At 51.6% G+C, this 23,382-nt stretch overlaps 1 protein-coding gene across 2 annotated transcripts; it reads left to right on the plus strand.

The window, feature by feature from the left end:
• The first annotated feature begins 4,081 nt into the window (after window positions 1–4,081).
• Col9a2 (collagen type IX alpha 2 chain) lies at window positions 4,082–21,729 on the plus strand. Of its 2 annotated transcripts, none has more exons than XM_036178329.1 (32): window positions 4,082–4,307; window positions 5,509–5,583; window positions 6,839–6,874; window positions 6,958–7,020; window positions 8,710–8,763; window positions 8,885–8,920; window positions 9,017–9,040; window positions 9,317–9,370; window positions 9,701–9,754; window positions 9,857–9,904; window positions 10,034–10,090; window positions 10,170–10,223; window positions 10,704–10,757; window positions 11,120–11,173; window positions 11,266–11,319; window positions 11,417–11,470; window positions 15,626–15,679; window positions 16,071–16,124; window positions 16,330–16,383; window positions 17,674–17,718; window positions 18,101–18,154; window positions 18,436–18,489; window positions 18,699–18,752; window positions 18,844–18,915; window positions 19,069–19,104; window positions 19,221–19,265; window positions 19,347–19,379; window positions 19,498–19,644; window positions 19,891–19,945; window positions 20,233–20,421; window positions 20,701–20,778; window positions 21,021–21,729. In XM_036178329.1, exons 1-32 carry the CDS (start codon window positions 4,236–4,238, stop codon window positions 21,218–21,220), a joined length of 2,067 nt encoding a protein of 688 aa, XP_036034222.1. In that variant the 5' UTR covers window positions 4,082–4,235; the 3' UTR covers window positions 21,221–21,729. The 2 variants fall into 2 exon arrangements, with proteins under 2 accessions (XP_036034222.1, XP_036034221.1); XM_036178328.1 differs by lacking the exon at window positions 4,082–4,307 and adding an exon at window positions 4,498–4,750.
• The last annotated feature ends 1,653 nt before the right edge of the window (window positions 21,730–23,382 follow it).

The following is a 23,382-nucleotide window of genomic DNA, read 5'->3' on the forward strand; positions in this document are numbered from 1 at the left end:
TCATAGCATGGCAAACTGTGCTGGAGAAGTAGCTAAGGGTTTTACATCTGGATCCCTAGGTATCAGTAATTGATAAAGCCATTGGGCCTGGATTGGGCCCTTGGAATCCCAAAGCCCACCCCCTTGTGGCACACTTCCTCTAACAAGACCACACCCATTTTCACAAGGCCACACCCACTCTCACAAGGCCACACCCACTCTCACAAGACCACACCCACTCTCATAAGGCCACACCTACTCTCACAAGGCCACACCCACTCTCATAAGGCCACACCCACTCTCACAAGGCCACACCTACTCTCACAAGGCCACACCCACTCTCATAAGGCCACACCCATTCTCACAAGACCACACCCACTCTCATAAGGCCACACCCACTCTCACAAGGCCACACCCACTCTCATAAGGCCACACCCACTCTCACAAGGCCACACCCACTCTCACAAGGCCACACCTACTCACAAGACCCTAATCCCTTCCAAGTTGTGCCTCCCTGATGACTAAGCATTCAAACCTATGAGCCTAGGGGCCATTCTTACTCAAAGCACCACACATACACAAAGCAAAATTGACAGACGCTGCTCACTGCAACAGCACATCTGCTAGAACTAGGGTGGTGCAGAGATTAGTGTGGCGCCCCCTGGAAGGATGACATGCAAATTTGTGAAGTGTTATGTATCAGTTCATGGTTTTAATTTAATTTTTAAAGTGATAAAATGTAAAGAACTCTGGAGACTTTAAGAAACATCTTTAGATAATCAATCAAATTTATAAAACACTTGAGAGGCTGAGACAGGAGGTTTGAAAGTTGGATGCCAGTCTGGGCAGCATAAAGGAACCCTGTCAAAAAAAAAAAAAGAGTCAGCAAGATGGCTCAGCAGGTAAAGTCACCAGCCAGTTCAGACTCCATATGGTAGAAAGAGAGAACCAACTCCTAAAAGTGTTCTCTGACCTCCATAGGCATACCATGGTGTGTAAACCATGCATCCATACACATGTGCACACACACACACAAAGTAAAAATCTTAGTTTGTGGATAGAGACTGTGAATGCAGCTCAGAGGTAGAGCACATGTGGGGCCCTGGGTCTGATCCAGCAACTTCCCCCCAAATTATCATCATCTGTGCATAACTGTGGCTCGGATAGTTTCTATTTATTTATTTATTTTTAAGATACTTTAAAATATCGTATATTTACTATATATGATAAGATATGTTATATATATGATGCTCTATCTGCATATAGCCCTGCATGCCAGAAGAGGGCATCAGATCCCATTATAGATGGTTGTGAGCCACGATGTGGTTGCTGGGAATTGAAGTCAACCTCTGGAAAAGCTGCCAAAGCTCTTAACTGCTGAGCCATCTCTGCAGCCCAGGTGGGACAGTTTTATGTCAACTTGACGCAAGCTAAAGTTATTTGAAAGGAGGAGAAAACCTCAGTTGAGAAAAAGACTCCATAAGATCCAGCTGTGGAACCTGGGCTACCAAGTGAGTTCCAGGAGAGGCGCAAAGCTACACAGAGAAACCCTGTCTCAGAAAACAAACAAACAAAAAGATCCAACTGTGGGGCATTTTATTTTTTTATTTTTTGAGCTGAGGATCGAACCCAGGGCCTTGTACTTGCTAGGCAAGCGCTCTACCACTGAGCTCAATCCCCAGCCCTTTTATCACTTTTTTTTGTTTGTTTGTTTTTTTGCATTTTCTTAATTAGTGACTGAGGAGGGAGGACCCAGTCTACTGTACGTGGGGCCACGCCTGGTCTGGTGGTCCAGCACTCTATAAGAAGGCAGGCAAGCGGGGTGGTGGCACACACCTTTAATCCCAGCACTCAAGAGGCAGAGGCAGGAGGATCTCTGTGCGTTTAAGGCCAGCCTGGGCTACAGAGTGAGTTCCAGGACAGCCAGGAATACACAGAGAAACCCTGTCTCAAATAACCAAAAACAAACAAACAAACAAACAAAGGCGAAGAAGACTAAGCAAGCCAGTAAGCAGCCCCCATCCACGGCCTCTGCATCAGCTCCTGCTTCCAGGTTCCTGCCCTGCTTGAGTTCCTTCAATGATGAACTGTAAAATGGAAGTGTAAGCCGAATGAACCCTTTCCTCCCCAAGCTGTGTTTTGGTCATGGTGTTTCATCATAGCAATCAAATCCCGTCTCTGTTCAAATATGAAATAGCCCTGTCACTACAACTTCAATGTGAAGTAAAGAAAAAAAACAAAAAAAAACAAAAAACCTGCATGAAATCTGAGGAGATGTAAAGGAGACACCTGCCTTCCTTCTCAGGGAGACACTTCATGTTCTATGGGTTCACTGTCAACACTCCCCCTAGGCCAGGGCCTGACTGACCCTGTGGGCTTCTTCCAGGCTTATTCTAGAAGGGAAATTCCTGTGGTGGGCAGGGCATAAGAAGGAATTCCAGTTTTGATTTTTTTTAAGATTTATTTATTTATTTATTATGCATGTGTCATGTATGACTGCAGACCAGAAGAGGGCACCAGACAGATGGTTGTGAGCCACCATGTGGTTGCTGGGAATTGAACTCAGGACCTCTGGAAGAGCAGTCAGTGCTTTTAACTGCTTAGCCATCTCTCCAGCCCGCCAGTTTTGCTTTTTTATATCCTCGGGAGGATATTAACTATCTTCCTCCTCCTCTTCTTCCTCCCTGTAAGGATTATGTCCTTAATTACGTCACCAGCCCGCCGCTTAACCAACACTCCCCATTTTGAAATAGTCTCCTGTGTAGTCCTGGCTAGCCTGAAACACACTATACATAGACCAGCCTTCAACTCACAGAGATTCACCTGCCTTGGCCTGAAGAGTGCTCTGATCCTCAGGCAACCTTTATAGGGGGACACAGATAAAATATCACAAGTCCTAATTCAGGAGACACGGTATGCAGTGCTGCAGCGAGCAGAGGCAGCAGAGTCGTGATCACTTGACACTTGCCTGATAATGGACCTCATACATGCAGGTGGTTTCACAGGATGAGTCGTCTGGGTACAGCTGAGTTTGTGTGACTACACTTAGTGATATTTGATAGTCTAAGGGACACTTTCCACAGAGTGTGTACTCCTCCTTAAGATATAATTGTGGGGACCTGGAGAGATGGCTCTGTGCATATGAGCACTTGCTGTTCTTTCCAAGGAACTAGGTTCTGTTCCCAGCACCCACGTGGGAGCTTATACCCTTCTATAACTCTAGTTCCAGGGTGTCTGGTCCCCCGTGGGGCACCAGGCATGCATGAACCACATAGTCATACACGAAGGTAAAACACTCATACACATAAATAAAGATTTTTTTTTGTTGTTGTTGTCTTTTTGAGACAGGGTTTCTCTGTGTAGTTTTGTGCCTTTCCTGGAACTCGCTTTGTAGCCCAGGCTGGCCTCGAACTCACAGAGATCTGCCTGGCTCTGCCTCCCGAGTGCTGGGATTAAAGGCGAGTGCCACCACCGCCCAGCAAGATTAATTTTTTTAAAAGATATAATTGTAGAAGGTCAAGTGGAGTACCTGTGGATGTTTGGGAGGGGAAAGACTTGAAGGACAGCATGGCCAAGGTCAGGTCCAAATGCTAACAGCCTCCTGCCTCAAGGATGGAAGATGCTTGGGTCTCACTGCTGGCCTCCGGGGGCACAGACAACTCCATTGGAATTAATAGTAGAGGGCTAGAACAGAAGCAGATGGAGAGTTCCGGAGGAGGCTGGTTCAGGAAGGATTTTGGTGTGTTTTAATATGGCAGGGACCCATTTGTCTGTGGAAAGGACCAAGCCAGTTAGCAAGGACCCAGTAAGGTGGGGTCCTGGCCCGGTATGCAGAACGGTGAGCCTGGGCTCAGGAGGATATTGGACCCAGACAGGCCTGGCTCAGGCTAGAGTAATGGACCGGGCTGCTGATCAGGAGAAAGGGGTTGATCCTGGAGGGAGAGGTAGAAAGGGTCTTCGATGGCCTTCTGTCTTTTCACAGAGAAAGTGGGTCATCGTTGTTGGTCCCGCATCCCGAGATGCTTCTGGCACCTCCAGTCGAGCTCAGAATGAGGTCCTAGGGTGGGCGCAGAAGACCCGCCCCTGGCCGGGCGGAGCTGGACACCTCCTTCCCGCAGGGCTCTCAGGTGACAGGCCTGTGGGTCCGCGCCCCGCCCCGCCGCATATTCAGGAGGTCCGTGGCTCAGAGAGCAGTCCCTGCTGCCTGTGCGGGCGTGGACCTCGCTTCCTCCTGGCTCCAGAACCCGCTGCTCGCCATGGCCACTGCTCCCACGCCCCGCAGCCTGGTCATTTTCCTCCAGGTGCTGGGGCTCGCCCTGGCTCAGATCGTAAGTCCTGCCTCCTCTTTGGCGCCGGAGTCCTGGGTGCAGAACTTGGGTTTAGGACCCAGGAGTTTTGGGACCTGCTCTTGTGCGTCCCTAGCCGGAGGGGCAGCTGAGGACAGAGTCGCTGGGAGGGTGCATACCCCCAGCGGGCAGTGAGGGGAGATTGACCAGTCCTGGAGCCAAAGCGACCCTGTCCCGGGATGCTCGGCCTTGCCTGAGAGAGGCAGCGTCGGGCAGAAGCTGGCGCAGGGTCCTGGCAACAGGGAGAGCCCAGGTGGTGGTGGAGACAATGGTGGCCATTCAGTCGACAGCGGAGCCTCCGCCCCCGAGCCTCCTAAGGCGCCGGGGCTCCAGCCAGGGTTCCCTGTGGCCCCTCTGCATCTCCTCTGACGGGCTTGTGAGCTCCCGTCTCACTTCAGAGGGAAGGAGGCTGGGGGCTGGGAAAGGTATGCTCCAAGTGGGACCTAACGGGGACCTTGGGCCTGATGCGGACCCTGGTCCCCCGACCCTGGTGCCAAGTGATGATGGTGTGTGTGGGGGGGGGGGGTGTGCAGCTTGCCTATGGGGATCCAGTCTGGCACTTCTTGACCTGGAGAGGGTACCTGGCGCCAGTGGGACATCTTCCTGACTCTGGGCTGGTCCACCTCAGGGAGGACCAAGTGAGAAGAGTCCTGGCTTCCCTTCTTCACATTTCCATTCTCTGCGGGCATCTAACCCACACCTGGGGATGAGGGAGAGGTGTCCGTTCACCGCTGTATCTGTTGTTGGTTAGAAAACAATAATAGTTCTAAGTGCCATTCACCGAGGGCCAGGCACCACCTCACATCATCTGTGATTTGAGCGAATGGTAACTTCATCTATTTCCCACCAGACAGTGCAAGAACAGTGTGGTCCTGGGGAAGAAGGCGGCCGACCTAGGATGCATTCACTCTGTGACCACTTACTTTTAATCTTTCTGTGTGCGTTTCTTCATCCTCAGCCGGTCACCCCTAATAGTACCCCCAACAGTTCTGAGTAGTTAAGATGTTGGGTATGATGGCACACAGTACCTGGTACACAGTAGCTGCACAACCAACTCCCCACAGAGTTCCGTTTCCTTGGGGAGTCACCGCCCTAGTCACCTCCACTTTCAGGGTCTCCAGCAGCCCCCGGGAACCCAGTTCTGCTTACTGTCTGAGGGCTGCATTCTTGTGTGTGTTTTCAGAGAGGTCCGCCGGGAGAGCCGGGTCCTCCAGGGCCACCGGGGCCACCAGGAGTGCCTGGTTCTGATGGCATCGACGTGAGTATCTAACTTCAGACTTGAGCGGAAGGAAGGCTGTCCACAGAGGAGAACTTTGTGAGCGCTGGGGTGGGGTGGGGACGCCTGGGAGTTGAGCACCCCTGTTGCCAGCAGGCGGCGCCTGCAGAGACCACAAGGAGCCCGTTTGTTCAGTGAAAACCCCAAACCAATCCTGAAATGCAGTCTGTCACAGCCACCCTATGACAAGGGACTGCTGTTCTGGCCGGCCTCAGCTCACTGCGTGTCCTTATCCCCCTTCCTCCTCTTAACCCCTCCCGCGGTCTCCTGACACACTAGCACTTCTTTAAAGCAGCGGAGGAGCCTCGTGTAGTAGACTGCTGTCTGCTGGGACCACACTCTCTCTTCTCTTTTGCTTTAGCTCCCCGGCTTAGAATCCGCTGGGCTTGTCCTGGGCTCTCCTAGCGTGCTGAGGGTTAACCACCTCATTCTGGAGGCTCCCCCAGGAGGTCGGCTGGATGTTTACCGTTTGGACAGACTTCTATTCAGTCTGGTGCCCCCACCCCCAAACGCAGGGCGCTGGACCCCAGCCAGGCTCTGGCTGCTGCAGGCTCCGGAATTCTCGGGGGCCTCTCTAGGGCTAAATCTGACTCCATGGCCATTCCAGTCTCCCACCAAGGGTCCTTTGTCACATGGAAAAGAGATCCTTTTCTTGAGAACATTTTGAATCTCTCCCCTTGCGGGGCCCCTTGATCCTTGCCTCTGCGCAGTCTCTGGCCACTACCCATCTCATTTCCCTCCCTTTCAGATTTCTCTAAAAGCCTTTGAAGAAATTATTTGTTGCTTGTTTAACGCATCAGTCCTCTCAACTAACTTGAACCCTGGGGACTTCATCACTAGTACCTTACCAACACCAGCATGTCTGAAATCTACTTGACTAAATGCCCCTCTCAGCTGGCTTAGTGTTGACACACTTATACTTCGTTTTGTTTTCATTTCATTTCATTTAGACAGGGTCTCTTTATGTAGCCCTGGCTGTCCTGAAATTCACTGTTAGTCTAGGCTGGCCTTGAACTTACAGGCTTACACTTGTTTCTGCTTCCCGAGTGCTGGAACTAAGGCCTGTGCTCCCCTGAATTTTGTTTGTTTTGAGCAAGGGGAGCTGTTTAAAAAAAGAAAAAAGTGCAAATCTCGGCACACGGGAGGAGAAGGCTCAGGGACCATCAGCCAGACTTGTCTACATCCACCGGGGGAAGCATGAGCTATAGATGCTGTCTCATCAGCTTGTATCTTGCAGGGTGACAAGGGGCCTCCAGGAAAAGTTGGTCCTCCGGTGAGTGCCATTTTTTTCTTTGACCTTTGACTCCCCCAGTACTTGCTGCCCTCTGCCTAATATGCTCTGTTTCTAATTTCAAGGGATCCAAAGGAGAGCCTGGCAAACCTGGGCCGGATGGGCCAGATGGGAAGCCTGGCGTGGATGTGAGTACCTGAGGCTGGGGAAGAGTCTGATTCTGGCTTCTTCATGCATGTCTTGTTAGAAGGGTAGCAAGATGGCAGCTCTATGGCCATTCAGGCCTCTTTTCATACAGCTGTGACCTCAGTCTCATCTCATATCTACCCTGACTGGAAACCTTGGATCTCTGGGAACTGGGAGCAGCTGGGAGCCAGAGAGGGGCTTTGCTTTCTGTGAGTTGCGGACTGTCCCACTTGTCTGTGAGGACTCAGTCTCATGTCTCTAGAGACTGCACTGTCTTTGTGTATCCTGTCTGGCTCCCCACTCCCCACTCCCTCACCCCCACCCACTTTGCCTTGCTTATCCCCTCTGCAGTTCCTGTGCAGCTCAGGGAAGGAATTCCATTAGAGTTCCCAGGGACCTCAAAGCCACAAATTCCTGAGGACTGACAGTCTCAGGGAGGTGGGGACAGTTATTCGGTGGAAGTACGTGGGCAGGTTCTGAAAAGTGGGGGGTAAGAGAAACCGCTTTGAGCTTTGACTGGTCTCCTGACTCAAGGGGTGTGGCCAGGGCTGCAGACAACAGGGCCTCTTTAAACTTCCTCATCCACGCGCCACAGAGATTACAAAACACACTGCCTCACTCTAGTCTGTGCTTATGCCTGCCCAGAGAGGTAAAGGGGTGAATTCATTTGCAAATGAGGAAATGGAAGCTTTCAGAAGTTACCAAGAGCTGACATTGAGCACATCGACAGTCCAGGTCCATGTCGGGGTACCCTAGACTCGAACTGTGAGGAGTGAGGCTGAGCTCACAGGTCTTTGAGTCTTAGTTTCTAATCTCTTAAAAGAGGGTAGCTGGGTTGAGAGTGTAGTTCAATGGTGGAGTGCTAGCATCTGGGCATGGTAGTACACATCTGTAAGTTCAGCACTTGGGAGGTGGGGGAAAGAGAGTCAGAAGTTCAAGGTCATCCTTGGGTACATAGTGAGTTGGATGCTACTATTCCAACAACACAACAAAAGGACAATTGCCAGGCTGTGCTACACACCTTTAACCCCAGCACTCGGGAGGCAGAGGCAGGCGGATCTCTGCGTTCCAGGCCAGCCTGGTCTACAGAGAGAGTTCCAGGACATCCAGGACTACACAGAGAAGCCCTGTCTCAATAAATAAATAAATAAATGAATGAATGAATGAATGAATGAATGAATGAATAAATGAATGAATGAATGAATTAAAAAACAAACAAACAAATAGATAGATAGATAGATAGATAAATTAATTAATTAATTAATTAATTAATTAATTAATTAATTAATTAAAAAAAATAAGGGCCAGAGAGATGGCTCAGAGGTTAAGAGCACTGGCTGCTCTTCCAGAGGTCCTGAGTTCAATTCCCAGCAACCACATGGTGGTGGCTCACAACCATCTGTAATGAGATCTGGTGCCCTCTTCTGGCCTGCAGGCATACATGCAGACAGAACACTGCATATATAATAAATAAACAAACAAACAAACAAATTTTAAAAGGAGAATAATGGTTTTGCCTGCCTCCCAGGATTCCTTTAAAAAAAAGAGAGAAGGGAAAAGGGAAGTTAAGGTCCCCAGGCCTCCAGCTAGTAGGGGAAGCCCAAAGAGTCCCCTAGACTTACTCGTTTGTCCTGGCCTGTGAGCTAAGGGTAGGTGCGCCTCAACAATCCTACCATCCCTTTCTTCCCCAGGGTTTAATGGGAGCCAAGGGAGAGCCTGGACCCCTGGGGACCCCTGGAGTCAAGGTAAGTGGCTGCTGGCTGCTCACTGAAAACAAATTAAGGTCGGCGTTTGGAGGAGCTATAGTAGAGGGAGGTATGGACCCCAGGAGGTTCCAGCCTCTGAGTCTCTCCCATTGCTCTGCAGGGTCAGCCTGGCCTCCCAGGGCCCCCTGGCCTGCCGGTGAGTAGCACCTACAAGGGTGTGGAGGGTCCCTCTGAGGTTGGGAAGACCTGCGGAGGGGAGCCATGAATCTGATTTCCTTGATTTCTATTGCAGGGCCCCGGTTTTGCTGGCCCTCCCGTAAGTTCTGGGGGTGGGGCAGGGGGCTGGGAAAGGAGAGGAGGGCTTCTAGAGGAGTCTCCATCCTGAGGAAAGACCTGCATGCTGTATTGGTGCCGTGAATAGGCAGCTTGCTGAGTCTGGAATAGTTTGGTCCTTCTAGCCCCGCAATCCGGTCTCTCTGGAATTGTTTGAATAGTCATGTGGAGAAGGGACTTTTGGTGCCTGTCCCTGCCTTCCTACCTAATGTGGCTGACCTGGTGAGGCATCCCAGAAAACTGCCTCTCTGCCCTACAGGGACCACCTGGACCCGTTGGCCTCCCTGGTGAGATTGGAACCCCAGGCCCCAAGGTGAGCCTACTGACCCTCAAACTCTGCCCCTTGCTCTGCATGCCTAGGCTGACAGTCTGGGGTAGGCTTTCTGGGAGTTTCTGGGTTGCTTCTGGCTCACAAGGAGCTCCTCCAGGCCTGGGGCAGAACCTTCTCCTGCTGAACCTGGGACTGCAGAAAGTCTTCCTGGGAGGCTCAGGGCTGGTACCACCTGCCAGTCTCCAGGATCTCCTTACTGTGACAGCTCTCTGGAGATGTCCTCGTGGATGGAACAATGGTAGGAAGTGGAGGAAGAGCAGGATAGACTGGGGCAGGTAGGATGGTGTTGTGATTTGGGCTTCTTGTTTCCAGGGGGACCCAGGACCAGAGGGACCATCAGGGCCTCCAGGACCCCCTGGGAAACCAGTAAGTGTCCTCAACCCTCCTGAATGGCCATGTGTTCCTGAGGAAATGGCTTGCAGTGGGGATGGGTCAGGTCATGTCTCATTCTTATATATCTCCTCTCAGGGCCGACCAGGAACCATCCAGGGCATGGAAGGGAGTGCGGATTTCCTGGTGAGAGATAGGGTCTGGAGAGACTGACAAGGGTTTTCAATGGGAGATGGGGAGGGAGTTCTGGGAAGCATTGCTCAGCTGGTCCTGGCCAGGCAGGAGACCTCTGGCCTTATAGAATTTTCTTTCCAGTGTCCAACCAACTGTCCAGCTGGTGTGAAAGGCCCCCAGGGGCTGCAAGGGGTGAAGGTGAGGAGGTGGCTTGTCCTGGGAGGGTGAAACGGGTGCTTGGAGGCGACCAGGGGCTGAGTTCCCTCCTTCTCTTCAGGGGCATCCAGGCAAACGGGGGATTCTGGGTGATCCTGGTCGCCAGGGGAAGCCGGTGAGTATGAGGGCTAAGGGCCAGGCACAAGGGTGAGGATTATGGAGAGACAATCCTATAGAGATCTGCCTCATTCTTTTTTTTTTGCTGAAGATCGAACCGCTGTACCACTGAGCTAAATCCCCAACCCTATATCTTTTTTTTTTTGTTTTTTGTTTTTTGGGTTTTTTTTTGTTTTGGTTTGGTTTTTTTTGTTTTGTTTTGTTTTTGTTTTTGGAGACAGGGTTTCTCTGTGTAGCTTTGCGCCTTTCCTGGAATTCACTCTGTAGACCAGGCTGGCCTTGAACTCAGAGATCCGCCTGCCTCTGCCTCCAGAGGGCACACCCGACCCAATCAGTCTCTTGTTGAGTCCTTTTTTCACGTTATCTGGAACATTGTGGTTTCTAATTGCTCTGCCTGGTTGTCTGTGTTGGGAAAGGTTGCCAGTGTCTGTTTGTCTTGTATTTACCTGTCAGTCTGACAGCTCGTCCTTGCTCTTAGGGCCCCAAGGGAGATGTGGGTGCCTCTGGAGAACAAGGCATTCCCGGACCACCGGTAAGAAACACCTCACTGTTATGCCCTCCATCATCCTGGAGGCCCTTTGATGGGGCTATTCGCCTGCTTTGGCCTCTATAAAAATCTGTGTCTGTCTGGGAGGGCCTGGTGGGGTGAGAGACTGAGACTCTGCAGGGGTAGAGTGGACTGGACCAAGGCTGCCCCCCAGAAGGCCTGGCTGAGGTCCAGGCCTCCCGCTGTTTCCTTCAGCGCCCCTGGGGGGTTCCTCTCTACATCTGTGCAACTTTGTACTACCAGGAGATATGGACACTGCACGCTTCAAAGGGGCATTGTGAAAAGGCATGGGGGTCAAAAAGGCAGCTGTCTTCACTGGCATTTGTTTGTCTGTTTGTTTTCAACAGGGTCCCCAGGGCACCAGGGGCTACCCAGGCATGGCAGGACCTAAGGGAGAGATGGTGAGTCTATGGTGTCCTTCAAGAGTTGCTGGGACCAGTACTCTGGCTTCCCGAGTCCAACCAGGACTGACACAACCTTTTCCTTTCCCCAGGGTCCTCGTGGATATAAAGGCATGGTGGGCTCCATCGGGGCTGCTGGGCCACCGGTAAGCCTGTTCCGGGCCCCAGGCCCTTACTCTGGAGGTTTATGGCTTCAAAGTGGGTGGGGTCATGTGACTTGGACTCTTGTCTCCTTCATGCCAGGGTGAAGAAGGCCCCAGGGGGCCACCAGGCCGAGCTGGTGAGAAGGGGGATGTGGTAAGTTCTCAGGCACCCCTTGTCTGGTGAGAACCTCAGGAGAGTACTGGGAAGGGATCATCTCCATCAAGGCTACTTACTGTGTGTGTGTGTGTGTGTGTGTGTGTGTGTACACAGGCATTTATGTATGTGCCTGGCAGTCTGCATGGGGGAGATTCCTGGGTGTAGGGAGAGTGTCTGATGACCTGCGCTAAGAACCCCATTTAGCTTGCTATGTTTGGACTTCACTAGATGTCTGGCCTCAAACTCATGGAATCCAGTCCTGTTGCCACCACTGGGGCCAGACAATGAAATTCCAGCAAATTAACCACAGAACTAATGGGATTTGGTCTGGATCCCAAGGCATCTACCATAGTCACTTAACTCTTACTTCCTTCTGATTAATAGACCCTTTTTCTGAGCAGGGTTATTTGTTTGTTTTGAGACAGTATCCCTTTACATAGTCCTGGCTGTCCTGAAACTCCCTATGTAGAGCAGGCTGTCCTAGAACTCACAGAGATCTCTCTGTCTCTGCCTCTCTAGTGCTGGGATTAAAGGCTTGTGCTCCCAGTGCCGGCTTTCTGAGCAGCTTTAAAATCACAGGAAACTGAGCAGTGTGTGAGGGCCTTGGGGAGCCTGCTTGGCTGCCTGGGGAAGAGGAGTTATTTTCTTCAGTTACAGCCTCTAGTAAGTTGTCCATATTCTAGTAAATAATCCCAATAACGCACATACAAAAGCAACGCTCATCAAAAAAGGGATGGTGGTAGCCACCTAAAGGTGGAAGGAAGGAGAGAAGTAACTCCACAGAGTTGTCTTCTGATCTTCACACAAGTACTAGAGGATGTGTGTGTTCCCTAACACACACACACACACACACACACACACACACACACACACGTGCGTGTGAGCACACACATATGCGCGTGTGAGCACACACATATGCACGCGTGTACACACACATACACACTAATACCACCAAACAAAAAGGCATAAGAGTAAGGGGGATCTCCCTGAGAAGAAGGAGGGGTTCAGCAGGGGTGGGGGGTGGTGAGAGAGGGTGATAGGAATTGTGAATGACCAAAATACATTATATCCATGTATGGGATTGCCAAATAAATTTTTTGAAATTAAAAATACATGAGCTTGGCATGGTGGTGCACACCTTTAATACCAGAATTTGGAAGGCAGAGACAGGTGGATCTTTGTGAGTTCAAAGCTAACCTGGTCTCCATAGTGAGTACCAGGCCACTTTTGGCTATACAGTAAGATCATATAACTCCAGTTCTAGGGGATCCAACACTCTCTTCTGGCCTCCTTGGGCGTTTTGTGTTCATGTGGTACAAAGTTACCATTACGTTTAGCAAGAGCAAGGTCATTTGTGGAAATTGTAATTTCAGTGGCTTTGGTGAGTGGAAAACCTGGGTAGAGTGGGTTTAATGGAACATTATCTACTTCTCTGTGTCACTGCAGTGTTAACTGGCATACCCCATTTAAAGGACACTTTGAAAGAATTCAAATGTGCATCTCTGACCTAAAAATTCTACTTCAATTTTATCTTTAAAAATTATGTTCAGGCCGGGCGTTGGTGGCGCACGCCTTTAATCCCAGCACTTGGGAGGCAGAGGCAGGCGGATCTCTGTGAGTTCAGGACCAGCCTGGTTTACAGAGTGAGTTCCAGGACAGCCAGGGCTGTAGAGAGACCCTGTCTTAAAGAACCAACAAACCAAAAATTATTACATTTAATAATTTTTTTGAGACCAAGTCTCTATGTAACAGTCTTGACTGTCCTGGAACTTGATATGTGGAACCAGGCTGGCTAACTTCAAAGTCATGGACAGTCATGACAGCCTCTGCCTCCTGAGTACTATGATTAGAGGTGTGTGCTACCACACTTAGCCCAATGTTTTATTTTTAATTTAATTTAATTTAATTAATTTATTTATTTATTTTGGTTTTTCAAGACAAGGTTTCTCTGTGTAGCTTCTTTGGAACCTGTCCTGGAACTTGCTTTGGAGACCAGGCTGGCCTCAAACTCACAGAGATCCACCTGCCTCTGCCTCCCAAGTACTGGGATTAAAGGTGTGTATCACCATCCTCTGGCCCCAATATTTTAATCAAATTTTGAAATTTAGTAGTAGTAGTGTGTGTGTGTGTGTATGTGTGTGTGGTATGTGTGTGCACAGACGTGCCTCAGCATGCATACAGGGGTCAGAGGACAACTTAACAGGAATATGTTCTCTCCGTCTGCTTGTGAATTCGCTAAACAAACCCAGGTCATCAGACTTTCATGGCGAATACTTTTACCCACTGAGCCATCTTACCAGCTCTTAAAATTGGGCAAAATAACATATGTAAAGGAGTGGGTGGGGTTTTTTTTTGTTTTGTTTTTTTGGCTTTTGTTTTGTGTGTGTGTGTGTGTGTGTGTGTGTGTGTGTGTGTGTGTGTTTTGGCTTTTTTTGGTAAAGGTAATTTTGTTGTCATTGTTTGTAGTGGTGACAGAGTACATAAGTCACCAGGTATTATAAGGTATTATTTCCCAATATGGTAAACAAGGGGCCCTTTACTGTTGTGGGTAAATTCTAAGATGTATTGTTAACTGGGGGCAGTGAGATTAAGGTAGAAAGGAAATTTGTGTTACATTAACAGAATAAAAAACATAAATAAATAAAGACTGCTGATTTTTTTGGGGGAAAAATAAAACACAAGAAGAATTTCAGTTAAACTATATTGTTTTGGTTTTTGTTCTTTCTTTCTTTTTGTTTTTGTTTGTTTGTTTGTTTTGTTTTTTGTTTTTTTGTTTTTCGAGACAGGGTTTCTTTGTGTAGTTTTGGTGCCTGTCTTGGATCTTGTGCCGTAGCCCAGGCTGGCCTCGAACTCACAGAGCTCCTCCTGGCTCTGCCTCCCGAGTGCTGGGATTATAGGTGTGTGCCACCGTCACCCGGCTTAAATTGTATTTTTAATGCAAGTTTAAACATACGTAGAAAAGTAGAGAGACCACTACAGGGAATCCCATACCCGTTAGACTTTCCCACAACAGCCTTCTCTACACCTCCTTCCCTGTCCCCCTCCTCCTTCCCTGTCCCCCTCCTCCTTCCCTGTCCCCCCTCTTCCTTCCCTGTCCCCCTCCTCCTTCCCTGTCCCCCCTCCTCCTTCCCTGTCTCCCTCCTCCTTCCCTGTCCCCCTCCTCCTTCCCGGTCCCCCTCCTCCTTCCCGGTCCCCCTCCTCCTTCCCTGTCCCCCTCCTCCTTCCCTGTCCCCCTCCTCCTTCCCTGTCCCCCCTCTTCCTTCCCTGTCCCCCTCCTCCTTCCCTGTCTCCCCACACCTCCTTCCCTGTCCCCCCTCCTCCTTCCCTGTCCCCCCCCCACTTCCTTCCCTGACCCCACACATCCTCCTCCCCTCCCCCACCCCATTCTTCACTGTTTGACGCTTTGCTCTGACATTTTCAAGAGATCCTTGGCTCATCTCATTTGCCTCCACACACTTCTGAATGAATCTCTAAAAACTAATGACATGTCCTCACAGAATCATATTATTATAAGAACTGGAGAAAGAGGGCTGGAGAGATGGCTCAGAGGGTAAGGATGCTTGCCCCTCGGACTGACAACCTGAGTTCTTCCCCAGAATCCATACTGTGGAAGGAGAGGACCAACTCCTGAAAGCTGTCCTCAGAACGCCACATGTGCAGTGGCATGCGTCCCGACCTGCCCTTGGAAACAAACAAACAAAATAAATAAATAATTTAAAAGTTACAAAGAAAATTAACAAAGGGTGCAATTATTCTTTAACATCACCAAACATAGCTAGTTCAGCTTTAGCTTTTTCTAGTTTTCCCATACTATTCATAGCTCTTATTGAAATCAAGATGCGCCCCCCACTATGAAGCCCACCTATCTCTCTTGGTGACTGTTTACTTCAGTGACTGCCATCTATGAGTGCAGGGCTCCCAGGAACCCCTGCAGTGCCCACCCTGGCCCAGGTGCTTGTGCGCATCTGGACAGCCTTCCCTTAGTGTCAGGGCAGAAGCAGACTTCTGAGTGTCTCAGTTCAATCTCTGCAGTCTGGCCCAGGCCACGAAGACTCTGGGACCTGGAAGCCATTGTCTCGGCTGTGCTGTTCTCTCTCCACGGCCCGTTAGGCTCAGCACTCTAAAGGTGACCTATCTCTATCTACTTTGCAGGGAAGCCAAGGTGCCCGAGGACCCCAGGGGGTGACAGGCCCAAAGGGAACCACGGTAGGTGACCAGAGTCCAGGCCCTGGCCCTGGTCAGTTTGTCTGCATCCCCAGATGGAGAGAAGCTGGGGGTCTGGACTGAACTCCTGGCAGGCTGCTGGCTCTGTAACCTGACAAATACGCTTTCTTTTAGTTTATCTTCTTTACCTGCAAATAGTGGGGGATCACGGTGGAACAGTGGGACGCTTGGCACCTGAGAAGTCACCCACACAAAGGAAGGGTGTGACCTGTCCCTCTCCACCCCTTCCCCAGTGGGCTGGGGTTTCCTGAAGTGATCACAGCCACTCCGCTTTCACACTGCAGCTGTCACAGAAGCTCATGTCACAGGGTGGGTGGCTTGACCCCATGGGTCTTCCCATTATGAGTCTCTCTTGAATTTCCTTCCTGAACAGGGTCGTCCAGGCATTGATGGCAAGGATGGGACCCCGGGCATACCTGGCACGAAGGTAAGAGTCAGAAGCATGGGTAGTGCTGGCCAGGGTTAGCCTATTCTTCCTCAGGCTGGTAAGCCCTTTCACACCAATCCTAGAGACTTCAGAACCAGCTACCTCCTTGCTTCTGGGTCTGTTTCCCTGCCTACACATAGGTGGGAGCCATGAGCCCCCTCAGGTTGAGGCTTTAATTTGTCTTTCTGGTTGTTTGTCTTTCCAGGGCAGTGCAGGACAGGTGGGGCGGCCAGGAAGCCCAGGCCACCAGGGCCTAGCGGTGAGTGTCAACTGAGGCCACTAGGGCTGCCCACAGGCAAGTTAATCCTTCTGGGCCTCAGAGAGCCGGTTACTCTGTTTCCTGCCTCTGTGTGAGGGCATGGGAGACTGAGGAGGTCAAAATCTGCACCTGAGCTCTGACCCTGTCACCCCCTCACCTTATTACCGTCTATGCGGTTCCTGGCCTGGTGTAGGCTGCCTTGTCATTTGGATAATTTTTGTTTTGTTTTTCAAGACAGGGTTTCTCTGTGTAGCCCTAGCTATCCTGGAACTCACTCTGTAGACCAGACTGGCCTTGAACTCATAGAGATCTGCCTGCCTCTGCCTCCAGAGTGCTGGGATGACAAGTGTGTGCCACCACTGCTCAGCCACAGTGGCTTTTCTATTTCCATATCATTAGGCTGGTCTCTGGTCTTCTTGACTTGGCTTTTCCTTTCACAGACCCATCTCTACTCTACACTGTAGCATGAATCTTAAAGAATCTTATTAATAAAGTCAACCTGAGGCCAGTTATTGGGGTGAAAGCTGGATGATCAGAGAAACAGAACAAGCCACAGCTACCTCACCTTGCCAGTTTCTCAGCTGGTCCTATTTCTTCAGACTGGAAACCTCTGTGTCCTCATTCGGAATGAATCTGAGCTGAACCATGCTGCTCAAAGCCTAAAAGCTTAACCAGCCAAATGCTTCTAGTTTCTGGTCCTCATACCTTATATATCTTTCTACTTCCTGCCATCACTCCCTGGGATAAAAGCCTCACTTTCTGGGATTAAAGGCGTGAGTCACCATGCTTGGCTATATCCTTGAACAGATGGATTTCTGCCTCTGGAATGCTAGGATTAAGGGCGTGTGCTACCACTGCCTATCCTCTATGTTTAATATCGTGGCCGTCCTGTTCTCTGACCCCAGATAAGTTTATTAGCATGCACAATATTTCAGGGAACACAATACCACCACACTACATGACTGGAGTTCAGCCTGTGATGCCCACTCTCCTCCCTCCTGAGGGTGCAGACTGCCAAAGCCTGCTTCTTTGTGCATGTGTAAACTTGTGTTCACTGTATGCTTTCCCTATGGACATGGACGCTGATAGACAGGCCATTGTCCAAAGCCCACTCCTCTGCCACCGGGACTCACAGCAAGGGTGAAAAGCCAGCTAGGCTCATGATACTGTGGCTGGATCTTTGGTTGTTTCTCCACAAGGAGGAGAAAACCTGGATTGGTCATGGAGGCAATGTGGCAAGTACCCATCCCCCCATGCCAGGGCAGGAACGACACCATCTTTTTTCTTTAGGGTGTGCCGGGTCAGCCTGGGACAAAAGGAGGCCCCGGAGACAAGGTGAGGAGACCCCTAAGCCAGGACACTTGGTTCTACTTGAACAAGGGGACCAGAGAGTGAGAAATGGGACATGACTCAAGGATTGTGAAGCCCAGTTCTCACCTAAGACTTGAACAGCCTAAACACAAGCCTCTTAGCCCACACCCCCTCTGCCACTGCCCCCCCCCCCCATCCTGGCTTAGCAGGAGCGGGATGTGGCCTGGAATCCAGAGGAGAAACAAACTCAGGAGAAGTAATGGAGCCCAGAGGGTTTGATCAAGAACACCCTGCACCCTTCCCTGCTTATTTGGTTGTAGACTTTGTTCAGGGTTCCTGGGCCTACCTGAGGCTAAGGGCTGACTGGCAGCTGCCAGCCTGACATGAGAACTGTGTTTTCCTGCAGGGTGAACCGGGCCAACAGGGCTTCCCTGGAGTCTCTGGTCCTCCTGGGAAAGAAGTGAGTATCCCTCTCCATTCTCCCAGGAGGGCTTTGGTCCTTCTAGGTCTAAGGTCCTGACCTCAGTGTAGGGCCAGGGTGAGGCTGCGGGATGGAGCCCAAACCTGGGGAGTGACTTGAGTCTGGTGCCCTGTCCCACTGACCCAAGCAAGCTGGTTCTGCTTTCTGGGCTCGCCTCCTTAACTGGAGCCAACTAGTAGTTCCAAGGGTGGGGGAGGCTGAGCCAGGGCCAGAAGGAGGGTCCCACCAGGCCTGCTGCTTATTCTCATTTCTCCTCCCAGGGGGAGCCAGGGCCTCGAGGAGAAATTGGTCCACAGGGCATCATGGGACAGAAGGTAAGCGGTTCCTTTCCGCCCCCGCATCCTTGCAGCGGCTGGCACTGGGTCCTCTCTGACAAGGCCTCAAATGAATGTCTGTGAAAAAGAGTAATAAGAAGGACCCCTGCTGGTGACAACCAGAATGGATGGCACTTGTCCCGCTAGAGTCCCATCTGACCTAAAAGACCAGCTGAGAGACCAGGTGTGACCTCCTTTTTCCATTTCAGGGAGACCAGGGGGAGAGGGGACCAGTAGGGCAGCCAGGCCCTCAAGGACGACCGGTGAGCATAGGCCAGCTGAGGGGGGCAGTGGGCTCACAGCTGGCTTCTTTAATTTACTTCATTGTTTGTATTGTTTCTTCCACCACCTCAGGGCCCCAAGGGAGAGCAGGGTCCCCCAGGAATTCCAGGACCCCAAGGCTTGCCAGGCATCAAAGGAGATAAGGTACCACCGGAGGCTGAAAAATACCAGGGAAAGGGACCCAAGTCTGGGCTGCGGTGGGCGGAGAGGGTTGGGGTTTAGACCAGAAGGAGCAGGGAGCTAGGGGCCTCCCTTCCTTGGAGAGGACATTTCACTATGTCCCAATCTCTTTTTTAGGGTTCCCCAGGGAAGACCGGACCCCGAGGCGGAGTGGTGAGTCCAGCTCACAGGCGTCGGGTGCCTGGGGCGTCGGGTCTGTACACACCTGTAGACCCTGCACCCCTTGTCTTTGCTACCACAGTGCTTGACACCAAGTTCTCTTTCTGCAGGGTGACCCAGGGGTGGCCGGCCTCCCGGGTGAGAAAGGGGAGAAGGTGAGTGGGCACGGGAGTGGGACGGGGAGTCGGGGGCTGGTCTGGGGTCCTGTCCACTTCTTGACCGTGCTCCTTCTGCAGGGCCAGTCTGGAGAGCAGGGGCCCAAGGGACAGGTGAGCCCCTCCCATCTCTCCTGTGCAGCTGCTCTTCTCCCTCTGGCCCCGCCCTCTCCTTTCTCCCCTCTCTCCCCTCCCTTCGGATGCCTTCTTACTCCGCACTATCCCATCGCAGCAAGGAGTCCGTGGAGAGCCAGGATACCCTGGCCCCAGTGGGGATGCGGGCGCTCCAGGAGTGCAGGGCTACCCCGGGCTTCCTGGACCCCGAGGGCTGATGGGAGATCGAGGCATGCCAGGACAACCCGGGAGACAAGGTGTAGTGGTGAGTGGACCCCAGGGCTAGGGGATTTTCTAGGAAGGACATCTTCTCAAGGGTGCTGCAAACTGTCAAAAGCTGGGAGTTCCCAGAAGTCCTCTGGTTGCTCCAAGACTGGCCCCAGATCAAGAGAATGGGTGTGACACATTCCCAAAAATGTTGGATTAGATAGGGGCGGGGTGTGGAGGCAGGTTGCTGGAGTGGGTTGGTTCTGGCAACCAGGGCTTCATGAATTTCATCCTCTGCTCTTAGGGCCGAGCTGCCAGTGAGCAGCACATCGTGGACGTGGTGCTGAAGATGATTCAAGGTGAGGGCAGGGCTGCAGCCCCTCCCCTCAGTCCATTTCAGTACCTAGTCACCCTTCACCAGCCTCTCTATGTGTCTTTGCTTGAGTGAGGGTCTGGAGTCCCTAGTGTGCATTCTAGCTCTGCCCCCGGAAACTGTGGAACTTTGGATAGACCCATAAAACAGGCCTAGGGAAGGGGAAGCTTCATGTTGGGCTTGTCTGTCTGCAAGCTTAGGGGCCAGGAGTCATCAGGATGCCCTGTCTTCTCCAGGGTCATCTCAGACCCTTCTTCCTCCTCTTCCCTTCAGAGCAACTGGCAGAGGTAGCTGTGAGTGCCAAGCGGGAAGCTTTGGGGGCAACCGGAATGGTGGGTCCCCCAGGACCTCCTGGGCCCCCTGGATATCCAGGCAAACAGGGACCCCATGGGCATCCTGGCCCCCGAGGCATCCCTGGCATCGTGGGAGCAGTGGGTCAGATTGGCAACACTGGACCCAAGGGTAAGTGCTGCCCTGGGGCTGGAGATGGGCAAAGCAGACTGGGTCAAAGGCAGCTTGGTACAAGAAATGCCAGTTCTTATTGAACACTTTCCATAATACACCTTATCTGATATATAATCTCCCACATTTTATCTGGATCTCCTTTTATCTAAGCAGCCGTCTGTGGTCATTTCTAACCTTCTCCAATAGTATACTGGCACAGTGGATGTGTTTGAAACAAATTAAGTAGTGGGAGAGATGTTTCTCAGTTTGGGAAAAGACATTCCTTTTTGTCTCCAGGAAAGCGTGGAGAGAAAGGTGACCAAGGAGAAGTGGGACGTGGGCACCCCGGGATGCCCGGACCCCCAGGGATCCCAGGTAACACCTTGGTCCTATGATGCCACCCTTCTGTCTCTGAGCTTGGAGATTAACGATCCTGAGTTTTCTGCATGGAAGCCTGGCACTCAGCCAAGTCGGAGCACCTAGGAGTCTTTGGCTTCCGGCTGGGAGCTGGCAGCTGGGGCTGTTGGGCAGTGTCTGTGTCTTCTTTCAGTGATTGATATTTGTGGCCTACTTTTCCCTGCCTGAACAATTTCCCAGTGTCTTGCCTCTCCTCACAGGTCTTCCCGGCCGGCCTGGCCAGGCAATCAATGGCAAGGATGGAGACCGAGGATCCCCAGGGGCTCCAGGGGTGGCTGGCCGACCTGGCTTGCCAGGCCCAGTGGGGCTGCCCGGGTTCTGTGAGCCTGCCGCCTGCCTGGGGGCTTCAGCCTATGCCTCTGCTCGCCTCACGGAGCCTGGGTCCATCAAGGGGCCATGAGCAACCAGCCAGGACAGAGCCTGTTAGCATCTTGGGTCCCCTCTGGGTGGATATGCACCCCAGCTCCAGCCCAGGAGGCTAGATTTCTCAGGACCTTTTGGAACCCAGAGGTCCTGAAGACAAGTTCAGTGAGGGAGGGGTCAGTGAGGGCACTGGAGTAAAGGTGAGGCCAGCAGAGCAAGTATTGGAGGGCCATCACTCCCAAGAAAGGGTGGCCTTTCTCCCCAGAGTATCAACTACCCCTCGTCCATGCCATTCTGTGCTGGCCTTCCCACCCTCAGGGCAGGTAGACTGAGGCCTCTGATGCCCTCGCCCTCTTCTTACTGTCTGGACTTATTTTCATTGGGTAACTGCTGAGGGTGAGGACCCTGAGTTGGCAACCCTCAGGCCAGCCCCATTACTTCCTCTCCGCCTCCTGTCTGAGTATTTAAACACCCATCTCCTTTGTTTCTAGTCTCTTCGCCCACACCCACTCTGGCCTTTGTGTAAATAAAAGTTCCCAACTTGGTTACAAACTGACTTCTTGTGGATGAGGATGGGAAGCTGTTGCTGGGTCTCCACTGCTTGGGCCAAATGGCTAAGGGCTCACAAATGGATGGGGAAGTCTGGGCCCTCCAATGGGCCCATTGTTCTAGGCCATCCAGGAGCTTTGGGAATTAGAAAGTGTCTTAGTCAGGGGTAGTATTGCTGTGATGAAACACCATGACCAAAGCGACCTGGGAAGAAAAGGGTTTGTTTGGATTATGCTTCCACATCAGAGTTTATCATCAAAGGAAGTCAGGATGGGAACCTGGAGGCAGGAGCTGCTGATGCAGAAGCCATGGAGGGGAGCTGCTTACTGGCTTCCTAGTCATCGTATCCACCTCCTCCAACTCCCACCCACCTTACCCCTACCCCTTACCACCTCCGAATGGCTCACTCAGTCTCTTTTCTTATAGAACTGGAGACTACCAGCCGAAGGATGGCCCCACCCACAATGGGCTGGGCCTTCCCACATCAATTACTAATTAAGAAAATGCCTACAGGCTCGCCTATTAGGGAGACATTTTCTCAACTGAGGCCCCCTCCTCTCTGATGACTCTAGCTTGTGTCAAGTTGACATAAAACTAGCCAGCACAAATGGCTAATTTTTTTGTTTCAGTATCAACCTGGGTATGTGTTGTCCCCAAAGGAAGCACTCTGCACCCGGCCCCTCTTGGAGGTACACAGCACTGTAGCCCAAGGCCAAGTACCTGCTGAAGTCTTCCCCTGCCTTCTTCACTAAACACATTTACCATTAGGGACTTAACCACAAGCTGGGGTCAGCCAGCAAGGACTAACCGTGGCAGTACCAAGGGCCACCAAGGTGGGTTTATCTTTAGTGCTTTGGCTTTGGCCAATCCTGTTATGGCACCCCAGCCTCCACAGAGAACCCCTGGTGTGTGGCTGCCAGGGAGCCCTTGGAGGAGAGGATCCAGGGCCCAGTGAAGGGAGGGAAGAGAACTGCGCTGGCCCTGAGCAGATGCTCAGATATCCACAGGGCCATGGTGGCAGTGCCTAGAACCTTGGGCTTAGAGAGCCTGACTCCTTGATGTGTCTTCATGTGCTGGCTTAGGAGCCCCTTCCTGGTCCTGTGACTTAATGAGACAGGATACACTGGATGGTTTCAATGACAACAGAGGAGCTGATGGGTCACAAATCGCACCTCATTTCTGTGAGTGAAGCATTCGAAAGAGTCGAAGGGGGCTAATCCCTAAGGACCAGTGGCCTGTGCCTTCTGCAATTCCTGGTGGGTGGGTTTCACTCTGGTCATGAGTGTGACCTGTGAGTCTTCCATATGCCCTTCTGAATGCATCCTTGTGCTCTGGCCCAGTGTTCCTACTCCAGTCACGATGCTTCCTGGGCTGTTTAAGCATGCTATGCCACAGACATGCTATGCCTGCTGCTTGGAATGCTGCCCCACCAGCTAGCCTGACTCTAGCACCCTGCTTCCCCCTTGGCTCAAAAGCCATCTTATCCCCCGTCACATTTAAAAACTGCAGGAAGGAGTCACACCATACAGCAGGGCCCTCGTAGGAGGTTTACTGATAGGAGGGGAGAGAAGAGGGCAGGGACCGGTCCCTGGGGACGAGGAAGAGAAAGAGAAAGGAGACAGGAGGTGTGTGTATAGGGCCCGCCTTTTA

This window comes from Onychomys torridus, chromosome 2 (assembly GCF_903995425.1).
Source record: "Onychomys torridus chromosome 2, mOncTor1.1, whole genome shotgun sequence".
In the NCBI taxonomy this organism is placed as follows: Eukaryota; Metazoa; Chordata; class Mammalia; order Rodentia; family Cricetidae; genus Onychomys; species Onychomys torridus.